This window comes from Arachis ipaensis, chromosome B10 (assembly GCF_000816755.2).
Source record: "Arachis ipaensis cultivar K30076 chromosome B10, Araip1.1, whole genome shotgun sequence".
NCBI classification, from domain to species: Eukaryota; Viridiplantae; Streptophyta; class Magnoliopsida; order Fabales; family Fabaceae; genus Arachis; species Arachis ipaensis.
The window spans coordinates 10,807,794-10,829,246 of record NC_029794.2 but is presented as its reverse complement, the minus strand read 5'-3'; the positions used below and the strand labels follow the sequence as shown (position 1 = coordinate 10,829,246).

At 34.7% G+C, this 21,453-nt stretch overlaps 1 protein-coding gene across 1 annotated transcript in view; it reads left to right on the top strand.

The window, feature by feature from the left end:
• The window catches only part of LOC107621599 (probable plastid-lipid-associated protein 4, chloroplastic), a 2,446-nt gene continuing 1,485 nt past the window's right edge, over positions 20,493 to 21,453 (top strand). Inside the window, exons 1-2 of the mRNA XM_016323631.2 lie at positions 20,493 to 20,895; positions 21,185 to 21,298. Of these exons, the coding sequence (XP_016179117.1) occupies positions 20,620 to 20,895; positions 21,185 to 21,298 (390 nt within the window). The 5' untranslated portion in view covers positions 20,493 to 20,619. The remainder of the gene's footprint in view (positions 20,896 to 21,184; positions 21,299 to 21,453) is intronic.

Below are 21,453 nucleotides of genomic sequence, written 5' to 3'. Positions count from 1 at the left end.
CAAACAAGAAGACTTACCAAGAACAACTTGAAGATCATGAAGAACACTATGAATGCATGATATTTTCGAAAAATGCTAGATGCATATGCATGTGACACCAAACTTATAATATGACTCAAGACTCAAACAAGAAACAGAAAATATTTTTGATTTTTATGATTTTCAAATTTTTTTGGATTTTTAACTTATATTTTTCGAAAATTATTTAGAAAAAAAGAAAAATAAGGGTTCAAAATTTTTAATATGAATTCCAGGAATCTTATGCTCTAAAGCTCCAATCAAAGGGTCAGGCATGGCTTAATAGCCAGCCAAACTTTAGTATGTAAATCAGAAACAGTAGCAGGTGGATTAACTCCAACTAGCTTGCTCTTGATAACAAATTGCTGCCTCAGTCTAAATAAATTTAGACATGGCTTTACAGCCAGCCAGGATGCAACATATAATTACATGGGCTGAAGTGATTAGTTGAATACCAATCCCAAAGTAGTTTGGGTATGGCTTTACAGCCAGATATGATTCAACATATTTCATGAAACACTAGAATTCATTCTTAAAAATTTTGAAGCCATAGAATAATTTATTTTTGAAAACATTTTTATTATTATTATTTTTTTTTTCGAAAACATATGAGAGATTTTTGAAAATATTTTTGAAAAATTTTTGAAAAGAAAATAAAAAGAAAATTACCTAATCTGAGCAACAAGATGAACCGTCAGTTGTCCAAACTCGAACAATCCCCGGCAACGGCGCCAAAAACTTAGTGGACGAAATTGTGTTCCATGTTCTTTGTACTTGTGTGAGATTAACAATATATAATTGTATTGAATCCTCATTGTGGCTCTATGTGTGGACACAACTCCGTTCAACTAACCAGCAAGTGCACTGGGTCGTCCAAGTAATACCTTACGTGAGTAAGGGTCGAATCCCACGGAGATTGTTGGTATGAAGCAAGCTATGGTCACCTTGTAAATCTCAGTCAGGCAGATATAAAGTGATAATGGTGTTTTCGAATATTATATAATAAAATAGGGATAGAGATACTTATGTAAACATTGGTAGGAATTTCAGATAAGCGAATGGAGATGCTTTTCGTTCCTCTGAACCTCTGCTTTCCTGCTATCTTCATCCAATCAGTCTCACTCCTTTCCATGGTTGGCTTTATGTACATTAAGGACGACTTTAATGGCAAAATAATAAGAGGGACGAATTCGATTCTGGCACTAGACTTAAGGGACCAAAATCGTACTTACCCCTTTTTCTTATGAGTCATAATAAACAACTCTCCTCTACCAACGGGCCTTCCTTGCTCTTTCTCCTATATCGTTGATATCGACACAACTTAGTAAATAACAACATATTCAGGAAGATTAATCAAAATCTTAATGCAAATAATGACTTATTACCACTTCGTCTTTTTTTCTTGCCAATGTTTTGGAGCCCCCAGTATGTGCGTATAGTTGCTTGCTCGGATTTAAAGCATTCTGTCTACACTTTTTCTATGAACAAATAATAGAACAAATGTAAATGAGAAAGAGATGTTGAATATAAAATGTAAGGGGAGTAATATATATACACATGTATATTTTTGTGGAAATAATAAAATATACCAAGGCTTACCTTTATTTCTTCCTTCTGGTGATAGTCAATAAACTTTTTCCATTCATTTTCGTCTATTCCTTTCGGGTGATGCTTAAGATTTTCCTCATAAGTCCTTATTTCTTTGTAACACCTATGATACAAGTGGTGCCTTGTATCCTTCCAAATCTTTCCTACCCTCTTCATAATAATATCGCGCTTTATTTTTCCTCCGGTATCGTCCTCATAGTAAAAGACCCGCTGCAATTAGTTGACATTGTCATTAACCAAGACCAACTAACAAGTATAAGACTGATAATTTGAAGAAATGCCACAACCATTACAGGCTAATTTAAATTGTTAAAGTATGACACTCAAATCTAGTACAAGCAGTCGTAATTACGTATAAATGAGAAGTGCTTAAACTATGATATGAAAAACAAAATACGAAAATTTTACTAATCATATAATTTACCCATGCAAAAGACCTTACAAAAAAAATGAATACTAAAATTGCTTAAATTGTAGAAGCTTAAAGCTGTACCTTAAGCATGTCGTATGCATGTTCCTTCTTAGCTTTGCTCACATGCTTCCAACTGTCTAAGTGTATGGGAAACTGGGAATAATTGGCACCCAAACTTCCTATGAAACCACTCAATAATCCTGTCGTCTGACCAATCGGTTGCAGCTCTTTGTTAAATGGGAGTACTATCTTTGTATTGGAATGGAGCGCTATAGCCTCCTTCACACTCAGCCTAGACACTTTTCTCACGCCGTCCTCTAAAAAGTTTATGGGAAACAAAATTACTATCTAATCATTGCACAAAAGAAAAATAGAAGTAAAGGACTATAAAGTTAACTGTTTACGAAAATAGGAGGACAAAAAAGTGTACCGATTACAGTAACTTCCCAGAAATCTGTATCTTTGCGTTTCTGATTGTTATGCTAACCTTCGACTTCTTGGGCAGCAAACAAGTCGTCGATGTGGTCTTCAAACAACGAAACTTCATCCGCCTCTGGGTCGTAATCCTCATCCTCTAATTCATGATCAGGCACTTCCGTGCGATGCCGAATCTCTATGTGTTTTGTGGGAGTTTGAGGATTGTCAGCACTGCTCGACTGCACAAGCCTGTGATTGATGCGCGGTGCACGAAACGATTCATTCATACGGGTTGCCGGAACTCTATTAGCTGAGAACAAAATCAGAGAAGCCCTATCACGTGGTTGCTCACGTGATGATTGAGCTCCTCTAGTCATGGACCCAACCTTAAGAGTTAAGACAATATGAAAGCATTTAAAATTATATTTTAGAGAAAGAATTCATATTGAGAATTATTTTAATTCATAAAGTAATCATTTTGCCGGGAGAAAAATTAACATGGTTCAATGATACAATTGAAGGATATATAATTTTCAGATAAGGTTACGTCAAGAAATGTTAACCACAAATACTAACCGTTGTCTCTTCAGTTTTGGCATTACTTCCGGCATCTTTCGGAGGTTCCCGTATAACGTTGTACCGTGGTTTCCTTGGCATCCTTACAAACCTGGACAGAAAACAATATTACTAGACAAATGACAAGCACAGCATAAAAAGACCCTTAAAGCAAATAGAGCATACAAACTATACCCCAAAATTAGGGAATACAAAATTATGAAATCTATATGGAACACTATAAGGCACATTACATGATACATCATAGGTGAAAGGTGTAAACCCCGGTTAAATTAGTAGATAATTAGTCAATAAATTGGTTTTTAATAAGGAGGATTAGAAATGTGAATATTATATTAGATTAGGGTAGAGCTCATCGAAACAAGAATTTTGACACTAATTTCAAAAAAACGGTCCAAAATTAGACCGAAAGGGCCGAACCAGTTGAACCGAACCCAAACCGGGCTGTCAGTCCAACTGAACCAGCCCTTTTAAGTGAACCCAAAGCCTTTCTTCCCCTTCACTTTAACAGAAACGAAGCTTTCAGCTTCCAGTGAAGGGAAGGACGAGAACTTCGCTGAAAACCCTTACGGTGGTTCCGATCCCCGTAACTTCTCCGTCCGAGCTCCGATTGCCGCACCGTTTGCGGCCACGCGTCCACCGCGTCGAGCTCTACATTTCTACCAGAACAATTTCACTGGTAACTTGTTTAATCACTCTCAGTCCTCTTTTCCCCCAATTTTCGAATTTTTAATGGGAAGGTTGAATTTCTTTGATTTATGATGTTTTAGGATCCAATTAGCTTGAGTAAAACATTCATTCTTGCTTATGTGAAGCTTGGGTAAGGTGAAGATACGATAATTCTATTTTATTTTCATTGAATTTGAGCTTTGAGTATTAAATTGGATATATATGTGTTATGAATGTGTATTAGGTTGTGAATAAATAATTGGAGCTTGAAATTGTGAATACTGGAGGAAGCAGATTAGTTGAGTTTTGAGGGGCTGCCTTGGTTTTGAATAAATAGCTTTGGTCGTTATGTGGAAATCGGCCAAGGTATGGTTTAGGTTTCTTGCATTTAATATATAATGTTCTGTGAAAACTTAGGCTAGACAACCATAGGATAAGTTGGAATGCAGGTGTATATTTAATGTTTAGTAATTTGTCGATGAATATATTTGGTTGAAGTTTATTGGATAATTAGTTATTAATTTTGGATGGTGAATGTTGTTATATTAATTTGGAGAGAATTATGGTTGAATGTTATTGTTGATGAACATGGTTGGTTTGGTGCTTGTTGATTAATTAATAATTTGGTGAATTATTGATTTGAGGTATTTTGTGTTAAAAGCCTAGGATTAGTGAACTATGATCCTTAGTTGAATTTTGGTTGTTGGATTTGAATATTGTATGAGTATAATTGTTGATCTGAAGTAGATTTATTGTGGTGATTGTTATGATGATGAGGAAGGGTATGTTGAATTAAAAAGAATGCAGGTTTGGACTCGAAAAGGGTGGCAAAGTCTAAGTTTTAGAGGAGATGCTGCCGAAATTTTATAAAAAAAAAAATTAGAGATTTTATTTATATGATTATTTATAAAGATTTAGATTCAAAGGTTATATGGTTTGATTTTGAGTTATTAAGAAAATGAGCATGTTTTAAGTTTGATTCATTTGGAAAACAATGAATTATGTTTTGAATTAGAACTATTGATGGACGGAATGGGAGGTGTGATAATGAAGGATAAGGATTGAATATGATTGACGTATAATGATGAATGAGATGCGATTGAGAAGGATGTGGATGTTGATGAATTATAATAGAATTATTTATATGGCTTATGAATTTGAATAATCTGAGATATGAGATTCCCTGGATTAAGTGCCATGGCTTGCCACCACGTGTACCATGTTGAAAACTCGATACTCTGTTGACCCTACGGCGTAAGTGTGACCAGACACTATATAAATTTCCGGGAATGTTACCCCCATTGAGCAATATTGATTATTTGAGAAAAAAGCTATGCATAGACTCTTGGGGATGCACGTCGGGAGATAGAAATGCCAAGGAACTTGAACTGATGCAGTTAAAGCAGGGACAGATGACTGTTGCTAAGTATACTAGCAAATTTGAGGAGTTATGTCGCTTTTCTCGTATCTGTCAGGGTGCGCCTGAAGATTTTGCTAAATGGAAGTGTATTAAATATGAGGGAGATCTTCGGAGCGATATTCTGAGCTTCGTTGCCCCAATGGAGATCAGGGTATTTTCTGAATTGGTGAATAAGAGTAGGGTGGCTGAGGATTGTGTGAGGAAGGCGGCAGCAGAGAAAGGGAGTTTGAGGGTGCCTTTTCAGAGGCCTTCAGGGAGGAATTTTACTCCGAGAGGTAGGAATTTCAAGCGTGGAGGTTTTGTTCCGCAGCAAACTCAGGGTCAAGGTAATTACAGAAGGCCGAATACTAATGCTAGTAAAAAAAAAGGTTTGGGAAGCAGCCACAGCAGGATCTGAATTGTCAGAAGTGCGGAAAGTATCATCCTGGAGTTCCGTGCAAACTAGGACTTGGAGTGTGCTATTCCTGGAGACAGCCTGGGCATATAGCCAGTAATTGCCCGGAGAAGAAGAAGTATGAGACTGGTAGGGTGCAGCAGCCGGGGAGAGTATACACCACTTCTACCATAGGTGCTGAGGGATCCGAGACACTGATTAGAGGTAATTGTGAAATGGATGGTAAAATTCTAAATGCTTTATTTGATTCAGGAGCGTCTCATTCATTTATTGCATTTGAAAAGGCCCATGAATTAGGATTGAGAATGGTGGTTTTAGGTTATGATTTGAAAGTATATAATGCTACTCATAAAGCTATGGTGACTAGAATAGGATGTCCACAAGTTCCCTTTCGAGTACAACAGCGTGAATTTGTGCATGATTTGATTTGTTTACCTATGACTGATCTTGATCACATTTTAGGATTGGATTGGTTATCCAAGAATCATGTTTTGCTTGATTGTTCTGAGAAATCAGTACAGTTTATGCCAGAAGGGTCAGAAGCACCGGTTGTGGTGAATAGTTACTATTTGAATTCTATGATAGTAAACTGTTCTGGAACTGAATGTCAGGGTATTATGTTATTAACTGCGGGACTATCAGGTGATGATCAGAGTTTAGAGCAGATTCTCGTTGTATGTGAATTTCCAGATGTGTTTCCGGATGATATTAATGAATTTTCACTTAACCGGGAAGTGAAATTCGCAATTGAGTTGGTGCCTGGAGCCGGTCCGATTTCAATTACTCCTTATAGGATGTCACCTTTAGAAATGGCTAAACTGAAAGCTCAGCTGGAAGATCTGTTGGGTAAGCATTTTATCCGACCAAGTGTTTCTCCGTGGGGAGCGCCAGTGTTACTGGTAAAGAAGAAAGATGAGAGTATGCGGTTGTGTGTCGATTATCGGCAATTGAATAAGATCACTGTGAAGAATAAATATCCATTGCCTAGAATCGATGATCTAATGGATCAATTATAGGGTGCCGGTGTGTTTTCTAAGATTGACCTGCGATCCGGGTATCATCAGATAAGGGTTAGAGACGAGGATATTCCGAAAACTGCTTTCAGAACGCGTTATGGTCATTATGAGTATACAGTGATGTCTTTTGGGTTAACTAATGCCCCGGCAGTATTTATGGATTATATGAACAGGATTTTCCGACCGTATCTGGACAAGTTTGTTATTGTCTTCATTGATGATATTTTTGTTTATTCTAAGTCTGAAGAGGAACATGCTGATCACTTGCGAACTGTGCTGCAAATTCTAAGAGACAGGAAGTTATATGCTAAGTTATCTAAATTTGAGTTCTGGAAGAGTGAAGTGAAGTTTCTCGGCCACGTGGTGAGTAAGCAGGGGATAGCTGTGTATCCTGCTAAGGTGGAAGCAGTGATGAATTGGGAGCGACCAACTTTAGTGACAGAGATCAGGAGTTTCCTAGGTTTGACGGGGTATTATCGCAGATTCATTAAAGGATTTTCACAGCTCGCCTTACCTTTAACTAAGTTGACTAGGAAGGATACGCCTTTTATCTGGACTCCAAAGTGTGAGGAGAGTTTTCAAGCACTGAAGCACAGGTTGACTACTGCACCCGTGTTGGTATTACCTGAACCAAGTGAACCATTTGAAGTGTACTGTGATGCATCGCTGAAAGGTTTAGGGTGTGTTCTGATGCAGCACCAGAATGTTGTAGCATACGCCTCACGGCAGTTAAGGCCGCATGAGGTGAACTACCCGGCACATGATTTAGAACTTAGTGCTGTTGTGTTTGCTTTAAAGATTTGGAGGCACTACCTCTATGGTGTTAAGTTTCATGTTTTCTCAGACCATAAGAGTTTGAAGTATCTTTTTGAGTAGAAAGAGTTGAATATGCGTCAGAGGAGATGGATGGAGCTTCTAAAAGATTATGATTTTGAATTAAATTATCATCCAGGAAAAGCGAACGTTGTGGTGGACGCTTTGAGTCGGAAGTCTTTATATGCAGCTTGGATGATGTTATGGGAGGAAGAATTACTGAAGGCATTTCAAGGTTTGAATTTGGGAGTTAGAGAAGAATATGGAATTTTGTGTTTGAGTCAGTTGCAGATTTCAAGTGATTTTAAATCAGAACTTCTGAAGGCTCATCAAGATAGTGAAGCGTTACGTAAGGTATTACCAGCAGTTGAACATGGAAAACAGTGGAGAGTGTCAGAAGGACAGGATGGTTTGTGGAGGTTCAAGAACCGGATTGTTGTGCCAGATATTGGAGACCTGCGACAGAGAATCTTGAAGGAAGCTCATAAGAGCGGGTTTTCAATTCACCCAGGGAGCACTAAAATGTATCAGGATCTGAAAGCGATGTTCTGGTGGCCAGATATGAAGAATGATGTGGCATTGCATGTATCTAAATATTTAACGTGTCAAAAAGTTAAGATTGAGCATCAGAGACCATCAGGGACCCTTTAGCCTTTAGAGATTCCACAATGGAAATGGGAGAGTATTGCAATGGACTTTGTGATAGGTTTGCCTAGGACCCGGTCTGGTTGTGACGCTATTTGGGTGGTTGTGGATCGACTGACAAAATCAGCTCACTTTCTTCCTATCCGAATAAGTTGTACAATGGAGGAATTAGCTCGAATGTATATTAAAGAGATTTTCAGGTTGCATGGCGTGCCTTCTACCATTATATCTGATAGGGATCCTCGCTTTACATCAAGATTCTGGGGCGCTTTTCAACGTGCATTTGGGACTCAGTTAAGCTTGAGTACTGCGTATCACCCTCAGACAAATGGTCAATCAGAGAGAACTATTCAGACCTTGGAAGATATGCTAAGGGCCTGTGTTTTAGACCAGCCGGTGAGCTGGGACCGGTATATGTCATTAGTAGAGTTTGCTTATAATAATAGCTTTCATGCGAGCATCGGAATGGCTCCATATGAGGCTCTGTATGGCAGAAAATGTCAATCTTCGTTGTGTTGGTATGAAACTGGAGAAAGGAGTTTATTAAGGCCTGAGATGATAGCTAAAACTACTGAACAGATAAAGAAGATTCGTAGTCGAATGATTATAGCCCAGAGCCGCCAAAAAAGTTATGCTGATCAGAGGCGAAAGTCTTTGGAATTTGAGGAAGGGGAGCATATTTTTCTGAAAGTTACACCAACTACTGGAGTGGGAAGAGCTATTAAGACTAAGAAACTAAATCCCCGTTATATTGGACCGTTTGAGATCCTAAAGAGAATTGGGCCAGTGGCTTATAGAATTGCCTTACCACCGTATCTTTCAAATTTGCACGATGTATTTCATGTATCGTAGCTTCGGAAGTATACTCCTGACGCAAGTCATGTTCTAGAACTGGAACCAATTCAAGTAAGAGAAGATCTAACTCTCCTAGTAATTCCGATGAGAATTGATGACATCAGTATTAAACGATTATGCGTAAGGGAAGTATCTTTGGTAAAAGTAGCTTGGAGTCGAGCTGGTATCGAGAAACATACCTGGGAGCTCGAATCAGATATGCGAAAGGACTATCCACATCTCTTTTCAGGTAACTAGATTTGAATTTTGAGGGCAAAATTCTTTATTAGGTGGGTAGGATGTAAACCCCGGTTAAATTAGTAGATAATTAGTCAATAAATTAATTTTTAATAAGGAGGATTAGAAATGTAAATATTATATTAGATTAGGGTAGAGCTCATCGAAACGAGAATTTTGACACTAATTTTGGAAAAAATGGTCCAAATTGGACCAAAAGGGCCGAACTGGTTGAACCGGACCCAAACCGGACTGTCGGTCCAATCAGACCAGCCCTTTTAAGTGAACCCAAAGTCTTTCTTCCCCTTCACTTTAACAGAAACGAAGCTTTCAGCTTCCAGGGAAGGGAAGGACGAGAACTTCGCCAAAAACCCTTACGGTGGTTCCGATCCCCGTAACTTCTCCGTCCAAGCTCCAATTGCCGCACCATTTGCGGCCACGCGTCCACCACGTCGAGATCTACATTTCTACCGAAATAATTTCACTGGTAACTTGTTTAATCACTCTCAGTCCTCTTTTCCCCCAATTTTCAAATTTTTAATGGGAAGGTTGAATTTCTTTGATTTATGATGTTTTAGGATCCAATTAGCTTGAGGAAAATATTCACTCTTGCTTATGTGAAGCTTGGGTAAGGTGAGGATACGATAATTCTATTTTATTTTCATTGAATTTGAGCTTTGAGTATTAAATTGGATATATATGTGTTATGAATGTGTATTAGGTTGTGAATAAATAATTGGTGCTTGAAATTGTGAATACTGGAACTTGGAGAAAGCGGATTAGTTGAGTTTTGAGAGGCTGCCTTGGTTTTGAATAAATAGCTTTGGTCGTTACGTGAAAATCGGCCAAGGTATGGTTTAGGTTTCTTGCATTTAATATATAATGTTCTGTGAAAACTTAGGCTAGACGACCATAGGATAAGTTGGAATGCAGGTGTATGTTTAATGTTTAGTAATTTGTCGATGAATATATTTGGTTGAAGTTTATTGGATAATTAGTTATTAATTTTGGATGGTGAATGTTGTTATGTTAATTTGGAGAGGATTATGGTTGAATGTTATTGTTGATGAACATGGTTGGTTTGGTGCTTGTTGATTAATTAATGATTTGGTGAATTATTGATTTGAGGTATTTTGTGTTAGAAGCCTAGGATTAGTGAACTATGATCCTTAGTTGAATTTTGGTTGTTGGATTTGAATATTGTATGAGTATAATTGTTGATCTGAAGTAGATTTATTGTGGTGATTGTTATGATGATGAGGAAGGGTATGTTGAATTAAAAAGAATGCAGGTTTGGACCCGAAAAGGGTGGCAAAGTCCGAGTTTTAGAGGAGATGCTGCCGAAATTTTATAAAAAAAATTAGAGATTTTGTTTATATGATTATTTATAAAGATTTAGATTCAAAGGTTATATGGTTTGATTTTGAGTTATTAAGAAAATGAGCATGTTTTAAGTTTGATTCATTTGGAAAAGAATGAATTATGTTTTGAATTGGAACTATTGATGGACGGAATGGGAGGTGTGATAATGAAGGATAAGGATTGAATATGATTGACGTATAATGATGAATGAGATGCGATTGAGAATGATGTGGATGTTGATGAATTATAATAGAATTATTTATATGGCTTATAAATTTGAATAATCTGAGATACGAGATTCCCTGGTTTAAGTACCGTGGCTTGCCACCACGTGTACCAGGTTGAAAACTCGATACTCTGTTGACCCTACGACGTAAGTGTGACCGAACACTATATAAATTTCCGGGAATGTTACCCCCATTGAGCAATATTTGATTATTTGAGAAAAAAGCTATGCATAGACTCTTGGGGATGCACGTCGGGGGACAGTCTAAGGACAATTCAGACTTGTCGGGTTGGCTGGATAACCGATAGATGAGCCTCATCAGCCATAGAACAGGCATGCATCATATGCATATTACTTGAATTACTTGCTTGTGCTTTAATTGGGTGTGCCTATCTGTATTTGCCATGCTAAATGTGTATTTGTTACCTGCAGTAGTTGTAACCTTCCTGTGTTTGCCTTTATCTGTCTATTTGTCTGTGAAAATGCATGATGGAGTTGGAGGTATGGAGGAATGGTAGTATAGGACTTAGATTTAAGGTTAAGTTAAGTTAGGATTAAATATTTTTAGAAAACCACCTTTTATGGCTTCTGTTTAATACTTTAAGCTCTATAATCTGAGTGTCGGCGTTCTAGGATTACCTCTGGCATTCCCAGGACCTTATATATTATGTGTGTGGCACCTTTACCATACTGAGAACCTCCGGTTCTCATTCTATACTATGTTGTTATTTTTCAGATGCAGGTCGAGAGGCATCTCGTTAGGCGTCTGGACTCTTGATGCGGAGTGGTTACAGGGTTATTTTGTTATGCTATGATGTATATATATATATGTACTTGGTTTTCTCTCCGCATAACTTGTTATTTTGATCCTCTTAGAGGTTTATGGAGAGGTAGGATTGTGTATATGTACTTTTGGGTTTTGGATATGTATGTATATATATGTAAATATTCTCTGGCCAGTCTTGACTTCGCAGGCTGAGTCAGGAGCTTGTTATTTTGTATCTTTGGCACTCTATTCCTACTTCTGTCATCTTATGTTTAGTAGTTATAGTTTTCTTAGCACACAAGTCAACTCGTTCCTTGAGCGTTGCGTTTTTATTTTGCGATTTTTGTTTCCTCTATTCTTCAAGGCTCCTAGCATATTATAATTCTTCTGCTATTATATGTACTCATTTTATTTTAGAGGTCGTAATACCACCTCTATTTTACGACTTAAGTGTAAAGCTTAGTGTGGTAGGGTGTTACAGAAGGAATATTAGAATTTAATTTTTTTAAATAATTTAACTTTTTAATCAATTAAGTCTAATTAAATTAGTTAAACATATAAAACATTAATTAGTTTTAATATTAGTTAAAGTCTTATTATTTAATAGGATTAATGACTGGTTTACAAATAAATTTGAATGTGTCATAAAAGCACATGTATATCAAATTAATTCTTCACCTGGTAAGTAAAAACACTTGAATAAGTGAAGGATTATTTATTATCAAAAGCCAAGAATCAAGCTTGACAAACTGCAACGGTTATACTATATTGGATACTTGTTATTCGAATATATAAACAAATAATAGTAGTATATTATAATATTATAATAAATAGAAAGATGAGTTGTTATATTGAGGTGGGTTCCCTAATGAATGTTGCACTGAAACTCTTCCCTACTCCCTACTTACTTTGCTTATATTTCGCGATAAATAAAGGGAGAAGAAAATAAATCAAGAATGCACAAAAAATCCAAAACCATCAACCTAGGTCAAATTCACTAATAACATCATTTTCACAGTATCAGCAGTAACCATACCAAATCAACAGCAACCATACCAAATCAATTAGCTGATAACATAACTTCAACAAGAATTAACATACCATATTAAGAATTTCATACCTCATAAGCCATAACATAGCCTTAGCCACAACCAATGAAATAACAGATCTATATAAGCAACAAAAGTGAACTTACTGAAGCATTAGAAGGAACAGACGATGGAAGTAATAGTTCGCAGTGAAGTGACCAAAATTAACAGAAGCAACCAAAGAAAAAAAATACAGAAGCATTTGAACAACAGCAAATAAAAGCAGAGACATGGGAAAAAGAAAAAGGAAAAGTAAAAAAAATAAAGACGCGAACAAAAAAGGGAAGAATACGAACCCGTGAAGGGACGATGTAGGGAAGAAAAACACACGACGACTGGCAGTAGAAAGGGAAGAACAGCGGCGGTTGAGGGTGAATAAGTGAAACTCTGTTGGATCCCCGAACTAGGCCTCTTTTTTTTGGGATCCAAAATGATGTTTCGATCTTTCATTTATTTTAAATAAAAAAGATACATAAATACTTTTGTTTAGAAATTAACCCAATCACATGTGACGTACATGAAATTTGCAGTGCTTCCCTTTTTACTCTAAAGTTGTAGCACGAGATTCAATAGAATTTTTGAACCAAAATAAAAAAATAATGGGAGTTACACTTATCAGTTATCATAATTCTAGAAGAGGAGAAACGAAAATACGCATCAGAACATAATGATTAGTCTAAAATAATGAAAGAAGAGAAGGAAAATTACATAAGAAATCTACTTAACACATGTTTTTAATGGAAGTCTTGATTTGATGAGTATGAATATATGATTGTCCCATCCCCTTGAACTAGCTGCCTCACTAACAGCTTTTAAAACATGCAGATGCAACACAGTCCTAAGCTACTCTTCATATTTTGTTTACTTACATACTTTGCTTTTAGTTTATTTACTTTGCTTATTTGTGTTTTTGAATTTTATATTTTATTTTTTCTATTTCATATGTTATTTTATCTTATATTAATTTTTTTCTGTTAAATACTCTAGCAATGTTGCTCGTTGTGTTGATTTGCGACAGCGCAAGTTATCTGGGTTGAAAAGTCATGACTGTCATATTCTGATGGAACCATTACTCCCAATTTTGGTGAAGAATGCACTTCTGAGTCCGGTGTCCAATGTGATTGCAAATTTGTCATCATTTTTCCGAGAACTTTGTGGGAAAGCCATAAACCCTATGCAGCTTACTGAGCTTCAGAATCATGTTGTGCAAACCTTGTGTTAGATGAAAATGATTTTTCCTCCATCTTTCTTCATCGTCATGGTTCACCTCACCGTGCATCTCGTTGATGAGGTTAATCTTGGTGGACCAGTACATTATAGGTGGATGTATCCAATAGAAAGGTTAGCTTGCTGATAAACCCCTTTAGTACATTCAGTTCAATTAATTGTGTATTAATACTGAGCATTTTATTGTATTTATCTAAAAGGTATTTAGGGCGTTTGAAGCAATATGTTCGTAATAGGGCACAACAGAAGGCTCAATTGCAGAAGGCTATTTATCTGAGGAAATCCTGACTTTCTGTTCTAGGTATTTGGATAATACTGAGACTAGAATCAACCGACCATGGCGAGTTGATGATGAGCCCGTTGACGTTCTTCATAATTCAGAGGAAAGTATGTTCCCAACTATTGAAAAGGCATTAGGGGCTGTTTCACATTTTGAACTCACTCCAATAGAAAAACATCAAGCTCATCATCATGTGCTAGTCAACTGCGATGCCGTGGTTCCGTTTGTTGAGTAAGTATACGCATGTATTTCTAAAACACCAATATAACTCTTTTCTCCCAGTGACTAGTTGGGCTAATTTTTTTTTCTCCAATAAAGTACATTTAGGGAAAAGACAAAGCAAAGCTTGCGTCATCAGACAAGGTCGTAAGCTAAGATAGATAGTGTTATCCATGTAGAATTTCCTCGGTGGTTCAAGCATGAGGTTGACATTACACTAACCTGACCAATGTGTTTTTAGCCTGGAATTAGTACTATATGAAAACCGATTTTAATATAAGGCATGAATGTTATGTGGTTCCAGGTTCTTATGGAAAGTACGCTTCAATCGAAAGACCTGAAATTGCTTGCGTGCGGTCCCATGATTTAGGCAAGATGTTTCGGAACGTACAATGTTAACGGGTACAAATTTAGAACTATCACAAAGGAAAATGGGATGAAAACACAAAATAGTGGAGTATATGTATCATCTAATACAAGAAGTTATGCAAGCATGCGTGATAATAGAGTGGCTGTTGGTGGTGTTCCGTATTACGAAAAAATCGTAGACATAATTGAATTGAATTACAGCTGTTCCTTTACAGTAGTATTGTTCAAATGTGTTTGGGATGATACCACTACCAGTAGAGGCATCAAACAAGACCATTTGGGGCTTACCAGCGTTAATTTCTCTCATCCAATACACACTGGTAATCGTGAAGAAGTTGAACCATACATATTGGCATCGGAAGCTCAGCTTGTATACTATGTGGATGATGAAGTAGCTAAAGAATAGAGTGTTGTGGTTTATGTGAAACCAAGAAATTTGTATGACATGGGAGAAGAGAATGAAGAAACTGAAGTTGGTTTTTCTCCACATCCAGGGTTGAACATGTCAACGAAAGGTAACATTGGAGATTTATAGTTGACAAGGGAGGATGATATAGAACACCCCACAGAAAATGCTTCAGAGAATTTCAATGATGTTGCGTAATGCTTATATGAAGAAAGTTAACGTAATTTAAAAATGATCTTTGTGTCATGAATAAGTTAAATAAACTCAACGATGTATGTTGTTTTCTTTAGTTACAAAAAACTTGTGTATTTTCAATTTGCAGTTAAGTCTTTAATGTATTGTGGGTTTTCATGAATAAAAGAAGATTTTCCGTTTCTTTCAACGATTTTTTTCCATCAAAAGTTAGTTTACGTTAGATCTTTAATGTTGTTTCAGTTGTTGTTGTTCTTAATATTGCAGTTTTGATAATCTTGATATCTAATATTCGATATCAATTCCAATAATGTTACGATTTTTAAACATTAGTGAACATAATATGACGGTAGAACAGAACAAATGAAAATTGAGGACTTTGCATCATGCAATGCAAGCACAACATTCGCTACAGAGCTTCTGTCTAAGAAATTTGCCCAAACTACCAACAAGGGAGATGGTAATTGTTGTTTATTTGCGTTTAATTTTAAAATTATCTTAGCATATTGTCGTCCATTTTTTTTTTCTAAATCACTTTCTAATGAATTGGGAGTTCTCAATTTCTTCTGGGTATAATTATTTTGTTGTATGCATGTTGATATTTTCAGTATTACCTGAATATTCTGAGAAAATAGTTCCTGACAGTCTAGATGGGGAAGAGTCTGATTCAGAAGACAATTTAGATGATATCTCCTCCATTGGAATTGACAGATCTATGCAGTTTGATCTCAATAAGATAATGAAACTTTAGAAGACCAACAAAGAGAAGATGATATACATGTTTCCGTATTACGAAAAAATCGTAGACATAATTGAATTGAATTACAGCTGTTCCTTTACAGTAGTATTGTTCAAATGTGTTTGGGATGATACCACTACCAGTAGAGGCATCAAACAAGACCATTTGGGGCTTACCAGCGTTAATTTCTCTCATCCAATACACACTGGTAATCGTGAAGAAGTTGAACCATACATATTGGCATCGGAAGCTCAGCTTGTATACTATGTGGATGATGAAGTAGCTAAAGAATAGAGTGTTGTGGTTTATGTGAAACCAAGAAATTTGTATGACATGGGAGAAGAGAATGAAGAAACTGAAGTTGGTTTTTCTCCACAGTCAGGGTTGAACATGTCACCGGAAGGTGACATTGGAGATTTACTGTTGACAAGGGAGGAAGATATAAAAGACATCATAGAAAATGCCTCATAGAATTTTGATGATGTCGCGTAATGCATTGTATGAAGCATTTTAATGTAATTTAAAAATGATCTTTCTGTCATAAACTAAGTTAAATAAACTCAGCGTTGTACGTTATTTTCTTTGGTTACTTTATACTTGTGTAGTTTTTTTTAGTTAAATATTTATGTTATTGTGAATTCTCATGAGTAAAAGCAGACTTTTTGATTCTTTCAACGATTTTAATACAGAAAAGTTAGTTTAAGTTAAATCTTTATTCCTTCTACATTTGTTGTTTTTCTTAGGATTGCATTTTTTATAATCTTGCTATGTATTACGCAATATAATTTCACTAGTGTTACGTTTTGAAAACAATAGTAAACATAACATGACGGTGTAACATGATCGATGAAAAATGAGGACTTTTCGTCATCCTCTGCAAGCACAACAATTGCTACAGAGCTTCTATTTAAGAAAATTGGCCAAACTACTAACAAGGGTGATGGTAATTGTCGAAAATTTGCGTTTAGTTTTAAAATTGTCTAAGCATCTTGTAGTTTGTTTTTTTTCTAAGTCAGTATTTAATGACTCTGGAGTTCTCAATTTCTTCTATGTATACTCATTCTGTTATGTGCATGTTGATATTTTCAGTCTTACCTGAATATTCCGGAGAAATAGTTCCTGACAGTCTAGATGGAGAAGAGTCTGATTCAAAAGACAATTTAGATGAAATATCCTCTGTCGCAGTCGATAGATCCATGCAGATTGATCTGAATAAGGTTCCGGATGAAGAGGATGAAACATTAGAAGACCAACAAGATAAACAAGATGACATACATGTTAAGCAAAAGTGCTTTGATCTGAATAAAATGCCATGGTATGGAGATGAAATATCAGATCCTCTAAAACGTGAAGCCCATAGATTCATAACAGAGTATTTTTTGCCAGGTCAATACGATGTTGGAGAGAAATTTTGATATTTTATTATAACAGTTACGCTGATTTCCTTAGTTTAATGATTTAGGTCGCAGTTGTACATGTTTATTCTTGATTTAGGTTTAGTAAGGCATAATTTCAAAGAGGAGTAACTTTGATTTATGCTCTCTAGAACTTTATTTTAACTTCATATAAATATCAAAGTTTGATTTTATTTTCTTCTTTTACATCCATGATTGAATGCAATTTTTAAATTCCAATAACGTAATCAAGAAAATCTTATTAGTAAATTTGTTCACATGAGTTAACATATATAGTTTACAAGTAATTTGTCAATTTTTTAACGTAAAACGAATGTAGAAAAAGTGTTATGACTATAAGTAATAATGATTTAAACATATGTAGCTTCAGATAGTAGTCGTTACTTAACTAGATTATACCCAGATGGTTATTACTAAAGAGAACAATGCAATATGTGGTAATACGCATTTTGCGGCAGTTTAAATGAAACCGCCACAAAATGCCTAACAATAAATCACCAGCGGACATATAGCGGTGGTTTTCGAAAAGACGCCGCGAAATGCAAACCTGATGGCAATATAGCAGCGGTTTGAAAAAAACCGCCGCTAAATGTCGGCATGCTAGCAGCCCTAACCCCTAACCGCCGCTATATGTGCCGCAGGTTGTCTTTTCGAGGCAGTTCAGCAAAACCGCCCCAAAATTTCCGCCGCTATATGCCGGATTTGTTGTAGTGAGTGGAGAAATTAAAAGGGTGTGTTAATATTAATATTACGGTAGTGTTAGAAAGACAACATCTAAATTTATTTTAGGCTGCATTTAGTTTTGAGAATACAACAAGACATGACGTTTAGAATAAAGACACAAAAATTAATATTTTTGTATTTTATTTGATGATAAACTGAATATAAGATAGAATAAATAATAAAAAGTCTAGTTTATTTTATTTTTTCACATAAAATTTAGAGAGAAAAATATATCAATAAAAACTATAATTATAAAAAATTAAGAGTGAAAAAAAAGATAAAATAAATTATATTTTCAGCTAGTGTCTCTGTATTTTTTTTGCTGAAAGGACCAAAAATATACTAATTTAGTATCTCAACATACAGTATCTATGTCTATGTCTTATTTATTAAATACAATTTTATGTCTTTGTGTCCATGTCTCAGTATTTTATACTTATAAATAAATATAATCTTATATAACATAACATCCATAATTTTATCCATATAACATTTATGCATATATAATTACATATTTATTATATTTAAAATTGTACAATTATTCTAGTAATAATTAATAAAGGCTAAAAAAAGACAACTTTAGACGATTTGGATTGATTTTTTATTATCTTCCAAACATTATTGTGAATATTAATATATCAGAGAAGAAAAAAGTGTGGTGGTTTTTTCCGAAGAATGAGCACAAGAAATAGGTGTTTGGTGCAACGCCATGAGAAGGAAATAAAATTGAGAAAGTGTCAACCACCTAGAATTTGATAGCACGTCGTAGCAGCTTTCATGGTGGTTGAATATTGTTGACATATGCTTGTCCCTCCTCTAACAAGGTAGCAACTTGATGCTCTAAAATACCACACAAAATACATCTCCATTTCTATTCTTGAATTAACCATTCATTTTGAAAACCACATTTTATTTCTCTCTCTTTTATTATCTTGAAAAATACTCATAAATAAGCCTCATTCTTAAAGACTTATTTTTATTAATTAAATCAATTTTAATTTACTTTTATTATATTTTATATCAATAGTTTAAATTTAAAATTTATAACTCAGAATTTATGATATTTTATATTTTATTTTTTTTAATTTAATAATAAATTAATTTTTAAAAAGTGTTTCACTATTTACTTATTACTTTGTAAATAACAAATTTAATTTTGATATATAATTGTACCGTTCATTATTTTTTTAGGAGACATGAAACGTTTAGAGAAGATGACAAATAAATCTTTATTCGTGTAACTCAAAGATAAATAAGTTTTTAATTAATTGAAAATACAAAAACGTCACTCATCTTTTATAATGCTAGATATATTAAGTTCTTCTAGATGACATAGGGTCAGTTTTAGGGGTGAGTACGGGTAGCGGGTACCTGATTACCCATCCGAACCTGAACCAAACCAATTAAATTGATTCTGGAATCAACGGGTAATCGAGCCCAACCCGAACCAAACCGATGGCTATTTTCGGGTATCAATTCTGGGAGTGCGGAACCCAAACCAACCCATAAACCCGATCATATATTAATTAAATAAAAAATATATATATTTCTATTACACTTTTGTATTTAGCTTCTAATATGTTTGGTATTTAATATGTTTGGATTTAATGTGTTTAGTGTTTAATATGTTTGAATTTTAATGTGTTTAGTTTTTAATGTATTTAATGTTTAACACATTTGGATTATTTCTATTGATGTTATATGTTTATTGTACTTGCTGAATTTTTAAGATAAAAATTTAGATTTTTTTTATGAATTTTAAAGTCATCACCCGAATTGAACCAATCCATTTTTAATCGGTTTGGTTTGATTCGGGTACATACATAAAAAAATATAAATCCAAACCAAACCAAACCAATTACATTTTAATTGGTTCGGTTCTAATTTTTTCTTGAACCCAAACCAAACTGACCCATGCTCACCCCTAATCAATTTTGATTGACTTTTGAAAAAAAAATATTTATTTTTTTCATCTTTTTAAAAAATTCTTTTTTTAACAGACAAAATTTATTTTATATTTAGATAAGCTTTTTAAAAAGAATTTTTAAATATTAAAAATATCTTTTGCTTTTACTTTTTTTAATAAAAATACTTTTCTTTAAAGACGTATTTAAATAAGTTTTAGATTGAATAAAAGTATTTTAATTTATTTTAAAAAAAAAGGTACTTTTTTCACTTAAAAAATCAATCCAAACTAATACATATTTATCTTCGTATATTTTAGACGGAAGAACTTAGTTGTCTTATATTTTAAAAGGTAAGAGATATTTTTGTATTTTCAATTAGTTACAAACTTATTTATTTTTTTAATTAAAGAGTCAAATATTTATTTTTCCTTTTTTTGGTGATTTCTGAATTTTTTTTTTTTTTTAAATTTAATGTCATTTCAGTTTTTTTAATAAGGCAATAGAATTAGAAAGAATATAAATACACTAACTGGAAGCAAATTTTTGCAATAGAAAAAAAAAACATGAATTTTCAACTTGTATCCATTTTCATTTTCAGCAGACAAAATGTTAGCATGAAACTCTGAGTGTATCATCTCCGAATGGCTCTCTCTACTACTCTTTCCTTCAAATACATAAGAATCGATTCCCATAATTCCATACAACAGCAGCCACCATATCCTCTTTTCTCATGTTCACCACAAAAATTGACACTATCTGATTCTGGAAAATGGAGGAACAAGGTTTCCTTCTTCGAAGGATTTCGGAGCAGAGGAAAAAGAGATGTTGAGAGCCTCAAGAAGGAGCTCCTTGACACAATTGAACCACTTGACCGAGGTGCAGAGGCTTCTGCTGAGGACCAACAACTTGTGGACCAGGTTCAACTTCAACACGTGTCTTTTACACATTATTACATCATTACATCACACACCGAGCAATAACAATTAAGGGTGTGTTTACTGTTTAGTGTAGCATTGAAAAGTTTTTAATTTTGTTGAAATCTTCACTTTTTTTTATTTGGCTAATTTTTTTCATTTTAAATGTAAACGTGATTCTGTAGTCTAATTCAGGTTCACTAAAAACTAAAAATTTTAATTTTTATGTTGATTTATTTTTGTTTGACTATTAATTAAAAAAATGTACTTTTTGGGTTCTGTATCTTTCTAGATTGCTCGTAAACTTGAGGCCGTTAATCCTGTCATGGAACCTCTTAAATCTGATTTACTCAATGGAAAATGGGAGCTTCTGTATACAACATCTCAATCTCTTCTGCAGACACAGGTTTATTAGTCTAGTTTCTGGCATACCCAATATAAGTTTCCATTTCTCACATTCTTAGGGAAAAAGTTTTTTAGTTGAGTTGAGACATAGATTTAGGTGTATGTGGTAAAATCTTTATTTTTTTTAGAGTAATTTATTATAATTAGTTTTTGAAA